At 40.9% G+C, this 25706-nt stretch overlaps 1 protein-coding gene across 1 annotated transcript; it reads left to right on the top strand.

The window, feature by feature from the left end:
- Nucleotides 1-4260: 4260 nt before the first annotated feature.
- On the top strand, nucleotides 4261-24974 carry LOC139726277 (uncharacterized). The gene is made up of 19 exons (XM_071637346.1): nucleotides 4261-4280; nucleotides 4807-5029; nucleotides 5564-5653; nucleotides 6466-6585; nucleotides 6995-7138; nucleotides 7986-8075; nucleotides 8576-8743; nucleotides 8774-8804; nucleotides 9886-10096; nucleotides 10615-10810; nucleotides 11545-11732; nucleotides 13040-13211; nucleotides 14724-14913; nucleotides 15398-15722; nucleotides 21015-21249; nucleotides 21934-22119; nucleotides 22840-22914; nucleotides 23316-23396; nucleotides 24891-24974. Exons 1-19 carry the CDS (start codon nucleotides 4261-4263, stop codon nucleotides 24972-24974), a joined length of 2829 nt encoding a protein of 942 aa, XP_071493447.1.
- Nucleotides 24975-25706: the final 732 nt, after the last annotated feature.

A 25706-nucleotide genomic window follows, 5' to 3' on the forward strand; every position in this document is an offset into this window, starting at 1 on the left:
AAGTGGGCGGCAAGAAAGGGGCCTAACAAGAAAGGACGCTCTAAACTGCAAACATATCGAGTAGGATCCCCTATGGAAAGGTGGGCAGTGGACATAATGGGCCCCCTACCAGACACAAAGAAGGGAAATCGATATATTTTGGTGATTATGGACTATTTCACTAAATGGCCCGAAGTATTTCCCATACCAAACCAGGAGGTTGTTACAGTGGCAGACGTCATCGTCAATGAGGTTGTCCCACGGTTCGGGGTGCCGATGCAGTTACACTCTGATCAAGGTAGACATTTTGAGGCACAGCTTTTCCAGGAACTGTGCAAGCTCCTTGGAATCGAGAAGACCAGGGCCCCGTTTCATAAAAAGTTGATATGATAACAACTCTTGCTGGAATGTCAATTGTCATAGTAACGACATGAATGCAGCTTCCTGATTGGCTGTTGCTATAGGAAGTTGTCATTCCAGCAAGAGTTGACATCCTAACATCTTTTATGAAACGGGGCCCAGGACAACTCCATTACACCCTGCTTCCGATGGAATGGTGGAGAGATATAACAGGACATTAAAATGCCAGCTGTCTCTTTTCGTTGATGATCATCAGTCAAACTGGGATGAATGCCTTCCTCTCCTCACTATGTCGTATAGAACGGCAGTACACGATGCGACTGGATTCAGTCCTTCAATGCTCGTTTTCAGAAGAGAAATGAGAGCACCTCTTGACTTGGTGCATGGTCGCCCCATGGATGACGAACAAAGATGTCAATCTGAATACGTCGAGGGACTACGTGACAGACTTTTCCTTGCCCGCGAACGTGCCCGTCAACATCTGCAAATCTCGGGAGATCGCATGAAGAGGAAGTATGACGTAAAAGCAAACACAGAAACCTTAAAGAGAGGAGAACAGGTGTGGCTACACAATCCTCGTAGGCGCAAAGGATTATCGCCTAAACTCACGTTGGAGTGGGAGGGACCATACACAATATTGAAGAGACTGAATGATGTGGTCTACAGAATTCAGATGACCAAACAGAGCAAGCCCAAAGTTGTGCACCAGGATCGGTTATGGCGGTACAAAGGGCACAAGGAATCCTGGCTGGCTGACGAAGAGATGAACTCAGCAACAGTGCTTAACTAGAAATGTCGCTACAGCGACTGGTTATACCCCCGCCAAACAACATTTCATAAGCTTTGGTCAAAACAACATTTCATAAGCTTTGGTCAAAAAACTGAGGAAGTAGTTAAATCCGCAAGATCTTTCCTTGATCTTCTGCCATTAATATGCCGTGACCATGGCAACGTACTTTCGGGTACTGTCGAAAAATGCGTCTTGCACATCTACAACCAAAGGTACACATCTGTACCAAGTTTCATGGAAATTGGGCAAAAACTGAGGAAGTAGTTTGCAACACAAAATTTTCCATCATTTTGGCTCATAATATGTGAGCTGTTACCATGGCAACATACTTTTTGTCACTGTCAAGAAATGTGTCATGCTGACCTATATCCTAAGACAAACATTCAATATGAATTCCATGAGAATTGGAAGAACACTGATGAAGCAGTTTTGCCATGAAGCATTTTGCCGTATATTTTACCAATAACATGCCGTTACCATGGCAACGCACTTTTTGCCACTGCGGAAATATGTGTCTTGCACATTAACATATTCAGATGAACATCTGTACCTAATTTCATAAAAATTGATCAAAAACTGTGGGAGGAGTTCGCGACGCAAGACTTGTACCCATTTTTGCCCATAATATGCCGTTACCATGGCAACGTACTTTTGGGTACTGTCAAAAAATACGTCTTGCACATCTACAACCCAAGGCACACATCTGTGCCTTTTTTTATGGGAATCGGTTGAAAACTGAGGAAGTAGTTCGCGACGCAAGATTTGCAACGGACCGACCGCCCGACCGACCGTCCGCTGATTCCTATATACCCCCTTCAAACTTCGTTTGGAGGGGGTATAATAAGTGCACTCAGACAAGTAATAATGGAAATTAAGAGTCATGCTGTTATTGTTGTTGATGTTGTTAACAGTTTTATACTCCTAACAACACTGAACACCTTTACTGTAATAGAACAGAGCACTCTGCAGTTGGACAAGTACAAGTAGGAACATACTCAAGTAATTATATTTGAAAAGTAGGATCTGAACTATAAACTATGCCTATATTCTGCCTTATATACATTTGTCCACTTCTCATAAGAGCCATCAGCATGTCAGCATGTTTGCATTTTGAAAGACCCTGATTTTTCCCAACCTGCTCTTAAAGCCAGCCTTCAATTTCCTTTCAGGTTATGAATTTAACTTGGAAGTTCTAGACTATGTCTCAAAGTCATATTTAACACTAAATTCAGCTTATTTTATAAATCTTGTCATCCATCTCTTTAATTTTCCATGTAAACATTCTATTATTGTTGTTATTGTTATAGTTATCATAATTATCATTATGTATCTATTAGGCCCAATATAACAGTCCACCTCATAAAGTACAACTTGGGTCATATAGCCTAAAGGTGCATCAACAACTACGTAGGCCTGCTGTGTGCCTGTTGGCAATCAAGGTTATTAGTGGAGTCAAATTTCCTGCTTATTTTTTTGACTTAAAAAGTGAAGGAGAGGTGAAGCTGATATCACCCGATGGAAAAAAAAAATATTCCAAATGGATAGGACTTGAGATTACAACGTACCAGGTGGCGTTAGTAAAGTGCATACACTGTTTGTAGGCCTTGTAAATCTATCAGTCAAGACTTCTCTCATAGTCCATTTTACGCATAATTATATGGGAAGTACACAGTGTCCCACAATGTCCCTGTATGGATGACAACAAGAGCAACTTCACTTTGGGGGGAGATGGCACAACAAAAAGAGGTCACAATTTCGGGGCTTTTGACATTCATACGGAGGAAGATTATGTTTAAGGGGTGCGAGAAAGCGTTGGGGGGGGGGGCAGCAGAAGAGACAATAATGAATTGATGAAGAGTGTATCAGAAGAATTTAGCAGCGTTTTTGGTGATGGGAAAGACAATATCAACAGTATAGTGCAAAAAATAAAAGAATAAAAAGTTTAGTCGGTGACATGTCTTCTGTTTCAAGAATACAAGTTGTCCCCTTTATGTACAGAACATGACTCAAAGTGATTTTGACAGACAAAGGTTTTAGAACCTTCAAGTCAAAGACTTGAAGATACGTGTATTGGAAGAGGTTTGAGTAGACAAACTGTGCATGGCCACGTCAGGGTTCAGTAGTAATTACACTGTAAAAACATTGGTGTTAGATTTAACACCACGGGTGTTAGATCTAACACCGATCAAACTTCAATAAAGGACCACACCCACAGGTGTTGAAAATGCACTGTGATGGTGTTGAAAAGTGTTCACCTGACACTTCGTGGTGTTAATTTGACACTGTACCTGGTGTTATTTTGACACTGTACTGGTGTTCATTCAAAAATGACACCACATGGTGTTGATTTGATATTTGTTGGTGTTAATATCAATGGTTTAACACCCGTCCAGCTTCAATAAGAGACCACACCAGCTGGTGTTACTGTGGTGTAAATTTATTTTCACATTTTTTCAAAAATCTAGTATTTTAATGTAAAATTCTTGATCGTCTTGTTTAAATTAAAAATCAACAAGAAGTGCAGTTACTAAGAAACTCTTCAAAAAACAGTTTAAGATTTGGAAATGACACCCGGAGGTGTTAATTTAACACCAGAAATGAGCACCGAAAATTTAACACCAGCTCGGTGTTCACTATTTAACACCGGACTTTTTGCAGTGTATACTGGTGATAACCCTGGGACCCATTGTATCGGTGTATACAATCGAAATTGAGGTACTCGAGGTCACTCTAACATGAGTTAAAAGGAATATTTTTACTCAAAATCAATTTTAATTTTACTCTAAATTCACTTTCTTTTTCTTTACATAGACAGAGTACATTATAGTTAGAGTAATTTTTGTTTTTCTAGATGCTTATTTTTAAGAAAATTGTAAATATTGTAAAACATGTGGTCACTTTAGAAGCACACACACACACATTTCCATCACATCATGCGTATTTAACAACCAAGTGGAATACTGCACGTGCCAAACAGGCAAAATAGGAGGGCCTTGCAAGCACAAGGCTGACCAAGTGCTTGAATCATTAGCAAATGAAGAAAACCTCCTCAAGAGTGCAGACATCTGAAGCAGAGTTCAGGGTTGTTAGCCAAAGTCAAGCTGGCTTGGAGTACCAGGGTTACACCCAAGATGGATGCTGCACATGCCAAGTAGGCAATACTGGAGGACCTCGCAAGGACCAAGCTGACTGGTGGAAGACCTGATATGATTATCATTATTAATAAGTCCTTAGTATCAGTTTCCCTGTCATTAATGTAGTTTCAATCTTAATTATATATTTTTTGATTTTTATTCACTGTAATATTTAATAGATATATGGTAAAGTTAGTCCCTTGACGTCAAGCAAAACCAACAAAGAATGGACTTCCATTCCCTGTCCCATCTGAATCCCCCAACTTACAGGTCAGAATGGAGAAGTATGATTGAGTACTCCTTCCAATTAATGTTAGCAAGAGCCACTGGCTTTTTGTCTATGACAAATGTCTCTAGTCCCCCTCTATTTAGATCTACTGTAGATTGCATTTGTGAAAAGTCTTGACTTTCCAGAATGCATTCATATCTACTGTAGACAGATTGTTGTTGAAGACAGATTGTTGTTGAAGACAAATTAAGATTACAACAGTTCTGAAACAAACTTTAAAGTCATAATCAATCAGTTTTAAATTCTCGCTTCAGGTTCAGCTCCAGTCCGTCGTCCCTGGACTCCTCCAAGCTGGTCAGTCACGTGCAGACGGCCGCCATCAGCAACCAGCTCCTGCGCACCGAGATCCAGCTTCTCAAGTCCCAGAAGGATGAGGCGGAGGAGAGGCTGGTGGCCACCAGGAGGCAGATGGAGAAGAAGGAGCAAGAGGTTGCAGAGGAGGAGGAGAGGATGGGGCACCTCCGGAGGACAGCAAGGGTGAGTGGACCAAAGACTGGGGTGGTCCAATCTACCGACTAACCACCCTCTGCTCACATCAAGCTCATGTTCTTAGGTTATATTATGTAGTATGCAGTTTCAGTTAGAGCATTCTGTGCAACGTCTTTCTGAACACTATCTATGTGTACATTATGCTCTTTCACCTTCTGAGCGTCTTCCATCTTTGAATTTATCCTTCCTCAATGTAGATTTTTTTTTTTCAGTAGGTAAAAAGCTGCTCAGATTAACAAGTAGCACAATGCTCTGTGCTTTAATTGATTTGGTTCACGGTGTTTGATGATGATGAAGATGATGATGACATACTGCTATTATTGCCTGCCATTATACTGCTTTTTACTGACTGTAAAATGACTGTGTGGCCAAATTATGCTGTCTTTGTCAAACTGATTCAAGTGTAGGATGGTTATCTTTTGATGCCTACTCCCTCCTGTGCCAGTTTGGATTGAAAGTGGGAATTGAGGTTAAAGGGGCTCATTCTCATCCATTCATCTCATTATTATCCCAACTTTTTAGGCGTCAGCAGACCGGGAGATTGAAGACCTGATGGGACAGGTTGGGGAGCAGATGATGCAGATTGGACAGCTGGAGGCAACATTAGCCGAGGTAATGTGCTTGATGCATTCCTCCAAGTTTAGGGTGATGCTGTAGTAAAAATCATGTAGAAATAAAGCACTCAGAGGGGAAAGTGGCAAAATGTATTTTTTGATGTTCTGGTTAAAGAAATTCCAGTACAAAAATCAGACCGAATCAGATGCAAAAACAAATACACAATATGTAGATCTGGCACCGTTTTTTTTTTTTTTTTTTTTTTTTGGGGGGGGGGTGCATTCTTTTTTTTTTTACACACTGTGTTAATGATTAATACATCAATTACAGTGAATGTGAGATATATTCTAAATGCATATATAATATATCATCATAAGCTGCGCTTCATAATTGATTCCGGCAATCATAGAATTGATCAATTAGTTTCTTAAAGGGGAAGGCTAGTAACTGATCAGTGGGAATCAGTGGAAATGCTGGGAGATGATTGTTCCAATCCTTATGGGATTCATTCAAGAGTTCATTGTATATCTATTGTTGTGTGAAAATGATTTGCTTCAGAATGGTCTCATATTCAAGTAATGTGCAGTTTAATGCTTCCAGGTTAGCGTCCCTGGTCAGTGACGGAGCATTAATCTGCACATTACTTGAATATGAGACCGTTCTGAAGCAAATCATTTTCACACAACAATAGATATACAATGAACTCTTGAATGAATCCCGTAAGGATTGGAACAATCATCTCCCAGCATTTCCACTGATTCCCACTGATCAGTTACTAGCCTTCCCCTTTAAGCTTCAAACTTTTTTCTCCTTTCCTGATGTTGGCCGGATAAATTGAAAGTTACTCTCCTGTTGTCATGTCTGAACAGAAAAATGAAGCAATTCACAGCCTGAAGGCTGATCAACAGAAGCTGAGAAAAGACTACGACCATCAGATCTCTGACCTCCAGGATGACCTTTGCCGAGCCTACAGACAGCATCAGCAGCAGGTGAGTGTGTGTGTATGTTTGTGTTTGTGTGAGAGGTAATGGTGCCCTCAAGTTTTTAGGAAGGTGTGTGTGTGTGTGGGGGGGGGGGGGAAGACATCACAAATCAAAAGGTCTCCACAAACCAATATCATAGGACATGCAAGGATATAAGTCACTAGAGATACATTTGCATTTCCAGCAATGGAAATATATACAGTTGATGTTAATTGTAAGTTCTCATGTCATAACTCTCTCTGCAAGGACGACATAAAATTTTCATTCATCCTTTTTTTTCCTGCTGTAGACTGAAATTCAATTAATTTTTTTTTTTTTTTTAAAGTTGATTAATTCGTTCATGAATGTTTTAACATTGTCAGTGATTGCAACATTCTAATAATGCTGAACCTCTTCCATCCTCCAACCACAATAGATCACTGAGCTGGAGACTCAGTATAGGAAGGAAGACTATGAGCGACACTACGCCAGGAGTCAGAGGCGTGTCCAGGAGTTGGAGGGGCAGGTGATGGCTTTCACCCAGCTACAGGACACAGTGGACAGGGCTCTTCAAGTACAGGTAATCCACAGCCTGACCAACTCAATTCCTTTCCTATTCTAGGTCTGTCTGTATGTACAGGGAAACCACTTTATAATGAGACTGCTGAGATCACCTATTTTACCAAGCTCAAACCAGTACCTAGTTGTAAATGTACTAAAAATTTAGGTGAATACTGTAACAGAATGTCAGAATTGCCAAATTCTCCTCCCTAAAATGGTACCTGGATGTAAGCGAGCTGGTTACAACACTTTGGCGTATGTAGATATGTTACTACAATGTTTTTGTGCTAACCTCTGCAAATTAGCAGATTTATTTTTGATTAAAGATATTCTGCATTAGAATGGACCTGTAGGTGAGGATGCTTTGTTTCAGAAACTTATTATTCAAGATCAAGAGAGTAGTAATGCAGTCACAGAGAACAGATCAATGTATGATAATATTCAACATCTGTTATAATTTCTTATTTTTCTTGTGGATGTGACCTCAAGTGTTGAGACTTTATGCATACTATGATTCCTCTAGATAGAAAATCAGAAAACAAAGTGTGAGTCTTAATTACTTCATTTTGAAGTAGTAAGTAGTTTTTACTCTTTATGTCCAACTTTAAAAAAAGAAGTGTTTAGAGAATCAACCGCAGGCAATCAGATTTAAGAGAATTTGACAATTGTGTCCATCATTCATGAAAACATGGAAACCATTAAAAAAATGTTTACAAGCATGTCACTTTCTATTTTCAGCATACAAGGTCTGTTCTTTTTATATGTATCTCAGAATGTCAGTAGCTCACCCATGTAAATGCTTTACATGCTTTGTTCCATATTGGAATGTATGTATTCATGCAGTTTATATTTCATCTTATATGTAGGCTGACTTTGATGTGGTCAAGGAGACATTTGGTCAGGTGCATTCACTCTACCAGCTGACTATGGAGCAACAGAGGGGTTTAAAGTTACAGGTAGGAAGCTGGAGTCCCTGTAATCATCATGTTCCAACAAAACTGGGACTTGTAAGCTACTGAATGATGAGGTGTTCAAGATAAAACGTGGTCTGAAAAACATGGTTTGAAAAACATGGTTCAGTTTCGCACTATGGTGTGTGCCCACAAGACAGAAAGTTATCCACGTAATAGGTGACATTGTTGATTGATGCATAAATCACAGTCTTCATGTTGAAGAGAGAGGTATATTCAAATACGTCAATATTTTCTGTTTGCATTGAGAAATGATGTTTATTTTGTTCATGTGTTGACTTTTCTCGTTTTGTTTGCACACTTTTGTATTACAGGCCATATTGATTCATGTGTACAGGGACACAGCGAGACAATTGTGTGAGTGGTTGAATTTATGACAGATGACAGCAACGGAATGAGAAATGAGTGTTATTCCATTTCTTTCAGAGACTTCAAAGATCACCCTTATGTTTTGTTACTTACATATGTTTTTCTTTGTTCTCCAGAGAGCCGAGTTGCAGGAGGAGAAATCCAGCCTGGAAGGGGAGCGAAAGAACACGAGGCAACGCCTGGAGGAGGGAGAGAGGAGAGTGAGGGAGATGGAGGAGAAGATGGAGGGCACCATGAGACAGCATCAGGAGTGGGAGGGGCAGAAGACGCTGCTCCTGAAGGATGTCTCCAAGGCAACCGCCAACATCCGGGAGCTCCAAGAAAGACTGGACGTTAATGAGCAAGGTACTGGATGAAGCCTTGCTTTAACATCTGGAGCAGTGATTAAGAAATGTTTGAATTATCACATTTGATGCATATGGATAGTTCATTTGTATCACAAAACACCCTACCGTACAAAAATTCCGCAATAGATCCCCAAATATAAGGAGATATCTCTAATTTTCCCAATAAATCATAACTGGAGATGGTTTATTCTCTGAGCATCTTTTCAATAAAGCTGTTGTTCACATTTTATATATGTAACAATAGTTACCAATGATTAAACTGAATAACATTTTCATGTTGATTATTCTTATCCCTGACTCAAATTTTAGAAGTTTTTTTTTTTTTTATCTGCAGATATTAGCATGGGGCTTTAAAGACAATGATCAGGTCATTTGTGCTACCTAGGGTAGCCTCTTCAGCATTACAAACTCTTGTCTCTCTTTTGCAGCCGGTTCTGCCATTATAAGTAGTGACATTCATACCCCAGCATTACTTGAAAACCCATTTTTTAACACTTTGTCCAGAGATACCAGCACTGGGCAGGATCTTGGGTGTATTTAACTGTGCAGTATAGCCACAGTTTCTCTTTGTGGTTTTTAGTTGTTGTTTGTTTTTTTTTCTCACTCTAAACATTTGCCTATGTTTGGTAGAGTTTGTCATACAGTTAATTACAAATATTGGCTGAAATCATAATCATGCATCATCTGCCTCGAGTGTGATGTGGACCAATAGTTTATTGGGCACAGATATACTTAAAGATATACATATAAATTGTCATGGTTGTCAATACAAAGCTGTCTAGTGAAGAATATTGTACTCTGGTTTGAATCACTATTGAAAGTCTAGCAGCTGAGTAATGCTTAATGGCTTACAAGTGAGCTTTCTTTCTGGAAAAAGTTCCTTGTACTGTTGTGATTGATGTACCTTTCTGTAACAGTGAATGTGAAATATTTTCAGGATGATAAATTTGTAAATCTTTTGACAAGGTATGTCTCTCATACTCTTGCATGCATTTTGATATCACTGCCAAGATTTTAACAGGTGCCGCCGGTCCAAGAGTAAATCTTTTTTTTTCTTTTTTTTTCTGGTATAATTCCAGATCTAGCCAGTAAAAACCAGCAGCTGCAAGACCTCTCCAGCCACTGCTCTCGGCTCCAGGAGAGGGAGGTTGCGCACTTCCTGGAACTGCAGAACCAGGAGGCAGCCACGTTGGCCCAGCTGGAGCAGCACAAGTCAGTGGAGGCAGAGTTTGCAGTGACAAAGAAGAAGCTTGGAGACACAATCAATCAGCTGCAGAAGCAGTGCCAAAGGTTAGTTTGTTATTTGTGCAGGATATCATTGCATGTATTTGACATATTTATATTCATTCTAGTGCATTTCATGGTGATGATTAGGATTACTTTATAAGTTGTTGTTCATTCAATTTTTTTTTTTTAACATTTCATAAAGGTATATAGAAATGCTATTTCAGTTTTGTGGGCATAGTGCTTCACACAATATCAAAATTAGCTGTAAAGTATTCTTGTTTTGTTTGTTTGTTTTTGCATCGTATGTTTTGTGATGTGCCAGCATGCACTCATCTCAGGAATGCATTCATGGAGGTGTAAACTGCTGTCATGGAAGTAGATCCTTGCCCTTATGCATTTTTGACCCCATGTGAAAGTATTTGATGTATCAAAAGGCTACCATAGACTATGAACATAAGAATTTGGTGGTAACACACATGAAGGTTGAATTTAAAAGTTATTGGGGTGCTAAGCCTCATCATTTTGCCCCCTAACTAGAGTAATGCATTATTAACCTTTTTTTTGACACCTCTCTCATGCAGTTTGTCGTCAGAGAAGCTCGCCTTTGAGGTTGACCTCAAGTCCAACAAGGCCAAGCTGTACTCAGTGCAAGCTGAGCTGAGTGACCTCAAGAAAGCTCATGAGGCAACGTGTGCCAAGGCCTCCGAGATGGAGAGTGAACTAAACTCCTGCAGGAATGCTAAGGCAGTCCTGGTATCCTTTCAGTCCAAGCTGCAGGTAACAGCACATCATCGGCTTTGTCAGTTAAACCTTTGTGTGCACAGACATTCAGCTTTATTTGCCAAGCTCTCTTTTGTAATCCGTCCATTGGCCCAAGCTTGAGCTTGTAAAGTTTGAAGGCCCATGCACTCAGGTGTGCAATGTAAATTAGGAAGGCCATGGTGACACAAAAGGGATTTGGGGATTAGGTAATCTCTATTCGTTGACAACTAGTTTCCAGACACCTGTGCTGATCAGTGAAGAAATCACAGGAGGAGTTAAACAACAGAGTAGTGCAAGGTCTCTGCAAAGTTGATGATTTGATATTGCACTAGGTTACTTAATTACAGATGGATCTTATTTTCAAGCAGTATCAGCTGTCGATTTCTGCAATCTATATAGGTATGTTCATTTAAGTTAATGAGTCTCTATTTTAACATTTTTTCACATTTAAAGTCAGTATTATGGCCAAAACAGAGGCAGGGAGAATGAGGGAGAATGTTTGTTGCTAGTACTGGTGTTGGTCTCCAAAAGAGTATATTACCACATGCCAAATTATCTCATGCAATACAGATCATTACTGCCAATCTCCCCCCCCCCCCCATCTTGCCCCGTCTCTATCTCTCTTTCTCTTTCCCTCCCCACTTACTCTATCTATCTCTTTTCTCTCCCCCATCTATCTCTCGGTCCCCTCTCCATCTCTTTCTCCCCCCCCCCCCCCCCCCCCCCCCAACCCATCTTGTGACCTCCAGACCCTGCAGACCCAGTACCTGGAGAGCAAACAGTTCATGGAGGAGGAGAGGCTGGCCCTGGAGGAATCAGCCAAGGAGGTTGAGAGTGAGCTGAGGGTCACCAGTCTGGAGCTGTCTAGGAGCCAGGGCGCCCTCTGTGAGGCTGAGCATGTCAGGAGGCAGCTGCAGGAGAACCTAGCCTCCCTCACGTGAGTATTGTAAAACCAGGCATTTTTACATGCATGAAACTTTTGTGAATTTTGCAAGGAGCCATGATTTGCAAAAGTAAAATACACAGGAAAATTTGTTTATTGCAACTAATTGACAATCAGTTGCATTGAAAACAACTCGAAAGAATTTCATCAATTTGAAAATGTCTTTGTCTACACAATGTATTGAATCCCAGTTGCAATTCGCGAAAGTTTTGTGCTGCAAAATAGGCCTTAGGCTCCGATTCGCAAAGGTTCCATGCCACAAATGTTGCAGTTTTACAGTGAGCAAACGGTGGTATAGCCTTTGCTAAGGATTTTTTCTCTTTTTATTTCTTTTTTTTTTTCTTGAACACATTTTTGTGTGTGGCTTCAAGCACATTTTATCAGGATGTAGTTGTGCCAATGATGGGATTTGAGAATATGGAAAGAACAGAAACGGGATGATGTTCATTATTGATAGGAGCTAACCTCCGGGCATATTTGCTCATGTATTACTACTTTGTCTACAAGTAGTGCCATTGCTTTATTTATTAGAGATATGATGCACCAGGAAATGAGCAGTGTAGGTTGTATTTCTCTGTGTGAGTCTTTGCCAGTGGATATACCGGTATGCATATGTGAGAATGACAGGCTTAGCTCTTCCTGTGTAATGCTGTCCACGCTCCATATGAATCTTTTTCAAAGTAACAAGACACGCTCATCTATTCATGTGGTAATGAGAGGATTGAATCACCTAGTATTCCATGCTCTTAGTGTGTAATCTTCAAAAGAAATACATTTTATGTGGTATTCAGATTATCAACTTATTAGTTATGCAGAGATGCCAACCATTATATTTTTGCAGTATTTAGTTGTTTTTATTTGCCAAAAATACTATAGGTTTCATTTGAAATACCTTTTTTTTTCTCAAATTGTACAAATGTCTATTGTGGGAAAGGCAGAAATACTGTTAGTGTTTTTTTCCACCAGAAATGCACTTTTCCACCCTCAGAAGAATACGTCAATGCTGTTTTCAAGGTTGGCAACCCTGGGCCCTGTTTCATAAAGCTGTTCGTAAAGTTACGAACAACTTACGAGCGACAAGTGATCAGTTCTGATGTGCTACACTTATAAGAATTTCCATAATTCAGCACAAGAACTGATCACCAGTCGCTCGTAAGTTGTTTGTAACTTTACGAACAGCTTTATGAAACACCTCCCTGGTTACCTTGCTCTGTGTAAGTTAGCTCCAGAGATATATAAATATGGAGGTATTGCCACAGGTAGATTGGTTAACCCTTTTGATGCTCTTCTCACATTACCAGTAATAAGATGGAGTCCCTCCAGAGCGAGCTAGACCACACCAAGGCCCAGGCTCACTGGATGCTGCTCAATCAGGGCTCGGAGATCAGCAACGCAGCCACGGCCCTGGCCGAACTCAACCGACAGATGGCAGCTGCCTTCTCCAAAGTGCAGGATAAGCCCAATATCCAACAGGTATAGATATTGTCCTTTAAAATTTTCTGCAATATGAATCCATCTCACAGATATTTCTGTTTTATGCTCTCACATCCTACTTCCAAAGTAAGTGGTCATTAATGTTGTTTCGAGGCTGCTTGAAATGTGTTCCCAAGATGTGCTTCGTCTTCTTATGGTAAAGTATGGGCCACCATGGGGTATGTCAGTGTACTGATAAATTGGAAATTAATGATTATGCCTCCGCAACGAAGTGGCCGGAGGCATTATGTTTTCGGGTCGTCCGTCCGTCCGTCCGTCCGTCCGTCCGTCCGTCCCGTTTTGTTTTTGTCGATATCTCAAGAACTGTGTGGTGGTTTTACATCAAACTTGGTATGAGGGTATATCCTTGGGGGATAATACTTTGTGTGGATTTTAGGGTCACAGGGTCAAAGGTCAAAGGTCACGGGTTATTTTGTGAAAAAAAATTTGAAATTTCATGTTTTTCTCCATATCTCGCAAATGGTTCAAGGTATCTTCATGGAACTTAGTATATATGCTTGTACCGATGGGCAGTGATTATCTAGGGAAGTTGGGGGTCATGGGTCAAAGGTCAGGGGGTCAAAGGTCAAGGTCAACTCCTCAAAATATCACTACTTTCCTTAAAATGCAATATGCCTGAAGGTTTTTTTTTTTTTTTTAAACTTGATGTATGGCATGTATTACCCAATATATATTTTTGGGGAAGTTTCTTGCCAAAAGGTCAAAGGTCAAAAGGTAAAAGGTCAAGTGAAAGTGCTAAATTGCACTTTTTCCTCCATATCTCGAAAGTAACTCAAGGTATCATCATGAAACTTACATATTTATGCATGTTCAACCTAACAGTGATTCTCTTTGGAACTGTGAGGTCAAAGGTCAAAGGCCAGGTTTAGATAATGCTATTTTCCCATTTGATGCTGAAATTATACTTTTTCTCAATACCTTGAAAATTACTCAATGCATAAACTTATAAAGGGGTCAAAAGTCAAGTAAAAATCATCAGTTCCCCAAATACCTGCACTCTGACATTTTAATTATTCATCCAATTGAACCTAGTTCTAGGAAAGTGAACATTCAGCACATTTGTGGCAAACCTGTCATTTTAATATTTTGCCAATTGTGTGAAACTGTCATCACACATTGTCAAGACATTGTACTATAGACCTATTAGGAGAACCATGCATTATGGCGGAGGCATATCAGTAGCCGTAGCGATATATCTAGTTTTATGTTTTATTCACGATAGAGATTAGCCTTTATGATATAACATTCACCAGAAGAAAGAAAAGCAAATTATGTCATCAGCAGCATGAGATGAGGATGATATCCAGAGAGTCACGATATTAAATCTGCCTCTACCTCTACCATGTGGTAAATTCAGTTAATAGGTAATCATTTCACTTTAGACATATATGAGCAGATTTTTAAACTTGCCTGATCATATGACTTAGAGCTCATAACCTCTACAAATGATTCTTTTCCTCAACTTATGTAAACTCTACATAAACTTTCCAGGTGTTGAAAGCCTCTGCCAAGGGCTTCATCACGGAGCGGCGTCGCAAGCGATGTGATCGTCAGCCGAAGCAGACAGCCTCCACCCCAGCCCCGAGTTCATCCGCCTCCCTGGTCGTGTCTGTGCTCAGGGCTTTAGAGCATAAGGAAACTCCTGGTAGAGAGACTATCAATTGTGCATCAGAGCAAGAAGGTCAGCATAGTGTACTTATGGATCTGGCTACCCCCAAATGACACACTTTATTGATAGTTTTGTAAAGAACTGAATTATGTGCCACCCTCATGTGCCTGACTAGAAAAATTTTAAGATGTATGTATCAGCAACTCAGAAGCAATCTTGGTTCCACTGACATTACATAGTATCAGTGTAATTTTGTCTCTTACTTAAAATGTAAATTTGACTGTGATTGTAGTACTAAATTTATGAAAAGTCTTTTACCGAAATGCTATGCAATTATGGTACCAAATTTGACAAGCATAACACAATCATTAGAAAGATGTCTTTAACATAAAATGCATATAAGCTGTAAAATGGAAAATTGAGAGAATGCAATACTGTTAATACATTCTTGTAAACAACGATCATCCAAACAACATATACTAGAAAGTGTCTTTTCCATCTCCTGTATTTTAGCCAGCTGACAGTCTAATCAGATTTCCATTTCATTCTACCAAAGCTGGACCTGAGAGGAATGGACCACCTGAGGAGCAAGTGGGTCCAGCTCTGACGGAAGAGAAGGAGGGACGTCCCACCATCGGTCAGTCTGGGTCCAGCGCCTTCCAGGCAGTCAGGCCCAGTCTGTCCCAGGGGAACCATGGAGATGGTGTCTCTGGGGAAAGGGATGCTGAGAAGGAGGAGGAGGAGGAGGAGGAGGGAGAGCCCAGTGGGTCACTGCCGGAGCAGGTGCAGAAACTGAGGGCCAAGTTTGAGAGGATGTATGGCATCTTTCTTGAGAAGGAGGAGGAGTTAAGTGCACAGGTGGAAGAGCTCCAGCTGGGGATGTGAGTACCTTTTATCCCTTCATTTCTTTTCCTTTCTTTTTTTTTTCATTCATAGTTATAGTTTGTCCCAATTAACTCTATGTGCAGGGAGAAACACAAGTGGACAAAAATTGGGAAAAAAACAGAAGAAGATATGCTAACCTGTTACGCATGCTCATGCATTTAGCTGCAGCTTGTTGAGCTATGTCAGTGGCTTTTGGCCAGTACTTCTAATAATTGACCCTAGTGTTAGCTAGACAACCCCATCTGATATAACAATGCCACCCCAACCCCATTGAGGCCCAAGTGAAAGGATCTGAATGAGGGGGGATTCCATAATGTCTTTTCATTGGCACTCACTTTTATGACATATATATATATATATATATATACACTTGGTGATTCTATCCTTCTATGAAGAGTGCTCGATATCCTCAAAGGAAGAGCTTTAGACAGAAGTATTGCAACAAGTTCACTCGGTTGACATCAGGTACATCCGTATTTTATTGCTACTCGGAGTTTCATGCCACCTTCATTTAGGGGCAATCATCAGGCAATGATTAAATACATCCCAGAAATGCATTTGGATTGAATTAACGCATTTTTAGCGCGTGATACCAAAACAAAAACAAAACAAAACAAAACAAACTATACGTGCCTGGACCATAGGGACCAGTGCGCACTTAATCATATCCATTATTACGTATATCGGGCAATGATTAAACCGTTGGACAATGCATCAACACCATAAGCTTTTGCGCTATGACCGTAGTTACCAGCGCATACTGAATAACATTCATTATTACGCAATAATAATAATTACAATTGTTCAATGCATCGGATAGACTTGGCGCGCTTTATAGCGCGTGACACAATAACAAAGTAACAAAGTAACAATAGAGGCCAGTGCGTACAGAATCACTTTCATTATTACGTATGAGTAATAGCATCTGGAAATTTGCATTGATGTAAAGAAAGCCCAGGTGTATACATGCATCAAATTAACCAAATATGCGATGAATTATTAAACAAAATTGTTAAGAGTTATTAAACAAATAAATTTCAATGAAGATAGTTCACAATTAGATGTAGAATACTGAAAGATGGATTATTGCGGAAATCCTTCAGTAAACAGGAGGACACGACGATTTCAATCTAAGACTTGAAATTACAGATGTAGAATTCATTTTCATGGCGGCACTTCGACACAAGTTCTGGTCTCTTGTTTAGTAGCGTTTGCTTACTTGCGTTCATGATAAGAAGCTTCTCGGTGAGACATAGGTCGCACCTCTTTGACTCGCTGGTGTACGGGAAGGCATGGCTGGCGATGGACCATTCGATGGTATACAGTGTGCTGTTCTGGTTCAGGTTCCAGATGAATTTGGAAAGCTCCGTGCTGTTCTTGTACCTTTCATGCCGGAAGGATTGGAGGTGGTTGTTGTACCTGAGCTTGAAGGGGGGCTCAGTGACGCCGATGTAGGTCATTCTTTCGTCTGGGGTTATGACCTCCGCGTTGTAGATGAGATTGGTTGCAAGGCAATTCCCTTGGAGTGGACAGAGGTCCTTGTTCCGGCAGTTGCACGTTTTCCTGTTAGATTTCTTGACATCTTTCATGGTTTGCGAGTTGTGATTTTTGATGATGCTGCCGACATTCGGCATACAACTGTAACTTACTTTTAGTGTGTTTCTGCTGAATATCCGGTGAAGCTTCGATGTTTTGGGGAAGTGCTTATCCACCAGCATCAGGAATGTGTGGCCGATGTTTGTTCTCACGTTCATACTGTACGGGGGGTTGAACCAGATGATATTGCGCTTTCTGTTTCTCTTTTTAGGTTTGGGTCGATCTTTGGTGTATGCCAAGCTTTCGGAGGTGTACCCACTGGCTTTCAGGGCGTTGTCGTACATCGGCGTGGCTTTCTTGAAGGTCTCCTCGTCACAGGAGATGTCTGAAATGCGTCTGCCTATAGAAGCTGGAAGGCCCTTGATTATCGATGGCGGATGGTTAGATTGCCTGTGGATGTACATCGGGTTGTCGTTGGGCTTACGGTATGGGTAGTACTTGCCGTTATTCAAGTTGAGGGTGATGTCGAGGAAGTTCACGATCTTAAGATTGCAGCTGATGGTGATTTTCAGGCCGAGTTTCTGAAACGTTGCCGCCATGCTCTTCCTAATGCGGTCAGCCTCACTACCGGAGATATTTTTGAAGACTGCCAAACCATCATCTCTGTAGAGGCCAATATTCCCTCGGCCGTACTCATTGGACAGACTGTTGAGGATGTATAGGCCCACAAGCTCACAGACTTCAGCTCCGTCAAAGCTCCCCATTGTGACGTCGAACAGGCTCTCATTATCCTTTTTCCTCCAAGGAAGGTCCTTGTCAAAGAGGATGGACTTCCTCGCGTGCATGATGATCTTGTAGTCACTAGCGGAGATATTTGTGTATTCCCTTGCGAAGTCAATAGCCTTTTTCAGCAGCTGCTCAGAGATTGATGGGTAGAAGTTGACTACGTCGAAGCTGACGAACGTATGCTTCTCCTTCTCCTTTATGTTTTTGAACCAATTGATCACGGCGCCGGAGCTACGCCATTGGTTTACAGATGTAGCACTTCTAACGGCGTTGTTGATATTGTCCAGAATTGCCTTGCTGACGATACCAGTTTCACTTTTGGCGGGGTTGATCAGTCGACAGGGGAGTGAATTTTCAAAGTTGTCCTTGTGGTCCTTTAAAGTGAAGAAGGCTTGTTTCTTTGCTACGGTTTCCATTCGATCTTCAATTTTGAGGTCCGTGGCGATGGCACGAGCTTCGGTGTTAATGTCATCGACTGTTTTCATGCTCGTGGATTCGTAGCATTTGGTGATGTTGTCTCGGAGTAGTTTGTCGCATAAGGAGCGGTCCATCTCGTAGAGGTTTCTCGTCTTGTCAGCAGGTATCAGTACCTTTTTTGAGTTCTTGATTTTGGAGATGTCTGCTTTCAGCTTATCTTGAAACTGGTTTGTAGATTTCCTGAAGCGTAGATTCTCGATCATTAGCAACATGTCATCCTCGAACGGTATTAGTTCTTTGATTTGTGGCGGGCATTTCCTGCTCTTAAATCCAAAGTTGCCATCATCATTCTGGGTGCACTGGGAGGTCTCGGCATTGTCGTTACGGTTGTCGTCATTATTCCTCAGAAAGAAGAATGCTTTCCATCTCATACGTTTGATGACGCTTTCAACTTTTTCGATAAGTCTCTTCTTGAATGAATTGCGCGATGGTACTGGGATGTTTTTCGTGGAATAGTTGAAGTTCCCTGTGCTTTCTTTACATCAATGCAAATTTCCAGATGCTATTACTCATACGTAATAATGAAAGTGATTCTGTACGCACTGGCCTCTATTGTTACTTTGTTACTTTGTTATTGTGTCACGCGCTATAAAGCGCGCCAAGTCCAGGCCTCGAATTAACCGACGGCCACCGACGGCCATGGCCGTCGGTGCCCCTCTCGTTGGCCGCAATGCCTTTTGTTTTTTGATCAAAGTTACGGCCAAAAAAAAATGTGCCCTTTTTCTTGGGGCCGTGGTGCCCTTTTAGAATGAAAGTTATTATTTATGACGTATGATATGCCCTTTCTCAAAGTCTCTTTAATAAGCTTGAACAACTTTCCTGATCTCAAATATCATACCTTCAGTTCACTCGCGTCCCGCTATATCTGATTCAAACTCAAAGTATCTTTCCGAGATACGAGACGACGTGTACGTACATGTACGCCCGACCGGCTTTTACCGTCCCGACTGCCTCCGCAGCACAGGCACAGCGGCCGCGAGTATGTACTAGCTAGGCAGCGCATACAAGTATTCAGATAGAGTAGTGAAGAGTGAACTCCAATTACCCAAGTTCACCAAGAAAAAAGAAAAACCCCACGATGCCAAGGTGTGCCAGACTGGGGAATGGGGAGGGGTGGAGAGAGAGAGAGACCAATCAACAGAAGAAACCGCGCATACTGGCGCAATCTTGGAGGTCATGAACTGTCTGTCACAGACTAATCATAGCAATCTACACGCGCACGCAAATTCCTTTGCCTTGTGGTTTTGCCAGCCAGCTGTCGGAATGTGCTTTGAAGTTTCATGGCAGCCTGGCTGGCCTGAAAGGGTGTCGAGTTTCAATCAATACCTACTGTTGTTTTATTCCTGTTTAAAAAAAATGTTGTTTCACCTGATAGAAACGCGGAGATCGGGAATGTAAGGTGTTACAGCTGTAGGGAAGAGGTTTTTGTTGTGTGGTGCACTTTGTGTGTGTGTGTGTGTGTGTGTGTGTGTGTTTGTTTGTTTTTCTCGGTTTGTTTTTCTTCTTTCTTTTTTCATAAACACCAAACATGCCCTTTCCAATGTGGCCTTGGTGCCCCTCTGACTGACTTAAGTGCCCTGGCCTCTTGGAAAAAGTGCCCTTTTCTAAATGGCCGTGCCCCTCCAAAATCCTATTTCGAGGCCTGCAAGTCTATCCGATGCATTGAACAATTGTAATTATTATTATTGCGTAATAATGAATGTTATTCAGTATGCGCTGGTAACTACGGTCATAGCGCAAAAGCTTATGGTGTCGATGCATTGTCCAACGGTTTAATCATTGCCCGATATACGTAATAATGGATATGATTAAGTGCGCACTGGTCCCTATGGTCCAGGCGCGTATAGTTTGTTTTGTTTTGTTTTGTTTTTGTTTTGGTATCACGCGCTAAAAATGCGTTAATTCAATCCAAATGCATTTCTGGGATGTATTTAATCATTGCCTGATGATTGCCCCTAAATGAAGGTGGCATGAAACTCCGAGTAGCAATAAAATACGGATGTACCTGATGTCAACCGAGTGAACTTGTTGCAATACTTCTATATATATATATATATATATATATATATATATATATATGCTGATTCAGTGAGAAAGCATGTGGGCCTATCAGCAAATTAACGGGCAGGCATGCCATGGACTTAATTCACTGAATGAAGCTGTAAAATGGTAGCAATCCTTTTGGTATGCACTTTAGATTTTTATTTAGGTGGCAGTTTTTGTGCAATTAAGTAAACTTTGCTCTCAGTCTGATAACTATGTAGGTTTTACTTGTGCTTACTGTCCACACTTCAGTGATAGTGTACATGTTCATGTGGACATCCATACATGTATTGTACTAAGCAAAATGTATTCCCATTCGGCATTCCTATTTTCATGTTCTTTGATACCAGTGCAGATATAACCATACTGTTAGATATTCCCATGTTTTGGTAGTCATTGATAACTTTGACATAAAATGACCTTCATCTCCCCGTGTGATCCTCCAGCACTGAGCGGGACCAGAGAACAAAGAGGACAGAGCAGCTGACAGAGGAGCGGCTGCGCCTCCTGCAGAGACAGCTGGAGGAGTCCGTCTCCCACCGTCACTTGCTCCAGGAGGAGCTAGGGGAAGCCCAGGGCGGGGCAGGGCATCTGCACCAGGCCCTGGACCACGCCCGGCAACGCATGGAGGGCATGGCTGCCAACCTGGCCCGCTTCTCCGACCAGAAGTCTACCATTGAGGTGGGCAGACAGATTTTGTTGTTGTGTTTGCTACCTTGCCCACTTGGTTTTTTTTTTTTTTGAGGAGGTGGGTGGAGAGACTACCAAGTTATGAATATGCATACCATGCAAATTTTGTTTGCACTTATCTTTGAAAGTTAGCCTGTCCTTATGGTGTGAATTCACTATTGTGCATTTTTCTCCTATCTTTACTATTCTTCATAGGTACAAAGTGCCTGGACAAAGTATTGAGTGACTGAAATACGCTATGCTCAGCTGTAATGTCCCAAATTTCAATGTACTTGATTTGTAAGTGTCGGGTGGACCATGCCTTGTGGGGGGAATGTGTGTCATCATCATGCTGATGAGCAAAGTTTCTCTCTAGCATTAGCTGCAACCTTGCAGTTGTTTCCTGTATTATTTATAAAAAACAGAAGACGAGAGAAATACATAAAACCATATGTGTTTCTAGCCTGACCGTTTTATAACAATTTCCTCCACCCTTCCCTCTCCCCCTCCCCTGATTTTGACCCTAGCAATCAAAATCAATTTTCCACACTTTGTTTTCATAATGTAGAGCTTATAGAGTCAGACATGGAGAGTAATTCCCTGGCTGGTATATGTATGTGATGAAAGTGTGGACAGAGTTATGACTGCTTCAATCTAATGCTATTTTCTGTGCCTTATATATGAACATTTTTGCAGAGCCTCGAGCAGCGCGTGTCCGAGTTGACCTCGTCCCTCCACCTGGTTCGCCAAGAGAAGGAGATGGTGATGGGTCAGTTTGAGGCCATGGCCGGGATGCAGGCCGGCCAGGCCTCGTCAGCATCCCACGGGGAAGGAGCCGGCACGGCCAAGGTGATGCGGGAGAACATCGGCCTGAAGAACGAGGTACCGTATGACCTTTGACCCTCTGTACAATCTGAATAAGGATTCCAATCATTTGCAATATTCTATCAATTTGTAAAAAAGGAGGGAAAAAAGTCTTCAGAAAGAACTGTGGTTGTTTTGTTTTCATATAATGACAGATAAGGAAGAAATCAAGTATTTGATAAGCAAACAAAAGGGACTGACCACTTCAAGTTGTCTCCAATGAACTAGACAATGAGGATGGAGTGTCATGCAAAGGGTGACTACTGTTGCTCCTAGTGGACTTGAACCATGGACTACCGTAAACATCAATATTTTTGCATGATTAATTTTTTGCACTGAGCGGCTCAACAACGTATTCGCGGGTTGAATTCGCGCTGCGCAATTGTCAACCCATTGAGAATGTGCAGAAAAAAATTGTTGAGATATTTTCGCGCATATTAGAATTAGATTTTAGTAATTAATTTTAGAATGTTTTTGAGATGGATTACAAATGACAAAAGCCTGATGTCAGACAGTGATTCTGATGTTTGCAACCATGGCACTTTGAATCTCTCCTCTATAATGGTTATGTCATATTTTGTGCATGTTTCTTTTGAGTTTTGCAGCGCCAAGAAAACATTGTCTTGTAGAGTCAAACAATGCACAAATTTAATTTTGTCCTGTGTGTGTGGTTCTTTAGCAGTGCTGTAGAAACTTGATATCTGTGCAATTTCTTTCCTCGTGTTGTTGGCTATGCAGCTGGAGAAATTGCGGATGAAGTTCCTTAAACGGCAAGAGGACTACGAGACATTCCGCAGCAAGGCTGGTAGACAGGTATGTTTCCATCTCCTTTCAGTAGAATTCAAGAGTATCATACGTAATGTCAATCCCAAGCATGAATTTGCTTTTTGTATTCAAGAAAGCAAATTTTTCTGTGTACAGTGTAGAATGTGATACCATGAGAATCATTTCATAAAGAAGAGTTGTTGTCAGACCATGTACAATTGGAAAAGATTTGGAATGAAATCAACCAACTTCGAAAAAAGTACATGTTAGATATTTGATCGACATACTACGCGTAAGTGTGTACAATCTTTATGTTGTCGAACCAGAGTAGAGTATGCATTTTTTCCCATAAGAATATTTTTGACACCAAATTTTATATTGTTTATCATAATAGATAATGAACATTATCATTATTCAATTTTTCACAAAAATCTATGACTGTCTCACAGATGAAGGTGCTGGAAGGAAACTGGAAGAAGGCAGAATCTGAGATCCATCGTCTTGATCAAGTCTTTGAGCACTGCAGAAAGGTGAGAGCAGCTAGTGAAAGTTTTTTTTAAAAGAAGTATGGGGGGGGGGGGGGGGAGTGGGAGGTTGTATGAATAGGTTGCCAGATGATTTGGAAGATACATACTAGTTAGGTACCGCATATGCCACATAGTTGTAGTTTGTATTTGGTTAATATGATATGTTGCAAACAGGAACTAAGAAGACGAGTTAGCGAAAGGTTGAATTCACTTTCACAACCGCAGTGAAAGAATGAGAAATACTGGTAAGTACTATTATCCCATTTCAGGAGAACATTTATTGACTTCTTACCTTACAGAAGGTATGCAGCCCATTTGAGTATATGAATATAAGAACGACCCAAGTCCATGGACGACCATTTCGAGTAAACTAAAAAAAACTTCATATCTTTTTTATTTGTCCAATGATATTCTATTTAACTGTGATGGGAAGGCAACATTGTATATACAAATTGGAACATATATTATTATGACAATTAACATTTACATTAATTGTGGAGAGGCCATTTTGTGTGGTGGACTTGGGTCGTTCTTTGATTCATATGGACTTGGGTCGTTCTTCGATTCATATACATGATATTCTGCTATAGAGATGAGAGAGGGCGCTATTATATGAATGTAAGAATGACCCAAGTCTGTCATTCTTACATTAATATAAGATATAACTCATTCATTTCAGGTACTTCTGGGCGTAATTAGGATTTATTATGTATACACAAGATGAGTCCATGCATAAACTACAATTTCCCATGTCAAACTGAATTTGGCCAAAAATTGGACTTGGGTCGTTCTTATATTCAGGTCCTCATTTGTATTAGGGGAGGCATTCAGTCGACTAGCAACATTTGTGAAAATCAAAATACTGTGAAATTTTCCATGTATACTTTGTCTAGACTGATGATGCTGAAAGATTGTGGCAAAGAGTTATGTACTGTATACGCTATATATTTCGCGAGGGTTTTATTTTCGCGAATTTCGCGAGTCGGGTTCTATTCGCGAAATTAACAACACGCGAAAATATTACCTTCCAAAATGAATCCCTTGCCTTGATGATACGGACATTTCAGTACTAGTATACCATGTCATGGCTTACCGAACAGACCATACTGGCTAAGCTTGTTTACGTACATACGTCCACGTCTACTTACGAATACTGTAGAGAGCCAATCCATTATCACAAGGGGACCACTCGTCAGAAATCTAGCGCGATGGACTTAACCACTTCAAAAATGTTGAATTCTAACTTACTAGTTGGCAGAGTTTGGTAAGTTTTTTTCATGCAGTGTATAATTAGTATCATTCTTATTTGCTAGTTAGTTGAAAATTCACACTTTCTTTGCCACTTCATATTTTCTCTGGTCCCCCAATCGCGAATTTAACCACTCGCGAAAAATGTGTGAGAGCGGCAATTCGCGAAAATTTATGTACGCGAAAATTATAGCGTATACAGTAATGTTTCACAACCCACTATCCTGAAATCTCCTTTGCTTTCCTCAGGTTATGGAGAAAGTTCCTTCTTCCACCTGTCAGCAAGATGAGAACCTGAGACTCCTGTGGGAGATCTTTGGTGGTGGACAGTAGGGCTTGGCCACTTTCCATTAACCCTCATCGTGCCAGTGTTGCAACATGCATCTTCGCCTGATGCCATCCTCCTTGGGGACTTGTTTGTCTGGCACCAGAGGAGTTAATCCCTCAGACTGGTTTAAACAATAGATAAATGAGTGATATGAGTACAAGCTATATATTCCTAGGAATGAATAACAAAAATATGAGAGCATATTTTCGGTGTGGCATAGGAAGAAAAGATAACCCAGGGCTCCACGCTAGCCATGACCTGGTGGCCCAGGGCCCACCAGAAATAGATGCTGGGCCACCACTTTTTAAGGAAAGATATGTGTTGGTGGCCTGATCGGACTACCGAAAGAAAAAGCTAGCCTCAAGCCTGGGATAACCACACATTCAGTTCCTTGGTTAGTATTGCCTATTAATGGTGTGCTAGTGTTTTGATTGTTGGGCATCAACAGGCAGTTTGATCTTCAGTTTGCAACCTCAGGATATGATTTTGTTTTCTATTGTGAGTCCAGTTCTCTAGTTGTTTTTGACATTATGTAGATTAGAAAACAATTGCCAACCTTGTCCGTCAAAACTTGAGATCTCGTAAAACCAAATATTTTTGTTTCCATTCTGTAGAGTGCATAAAAAGTGTCAATTGTCAAGACTTGGCGGCAAAATAAAGTTGCCATGTGCTCAGATGAGAAAATTTTCTTTTGTGGAAATGTTTGACATACGTCCTATAAGCTTTGTGTCTCAGAA

The sequence above is a fragment of the Diadema antillarum genome, unplaced genomic scaffold (genome assembly GCF_040938485.1).
Source record: "Diadema antillarum isolate AM-2024a unplaced genomic scaffold, OU_Dant_1.0 seq00000082_RagTag, whole genome shotgun sequence".
NCBI classification, from domain to species: Eukaryota; Metazoa; Echinodermata; class Echinoidea; order Diadematoida; family Diadematidae; genus Diadema; species Diadema antillarum.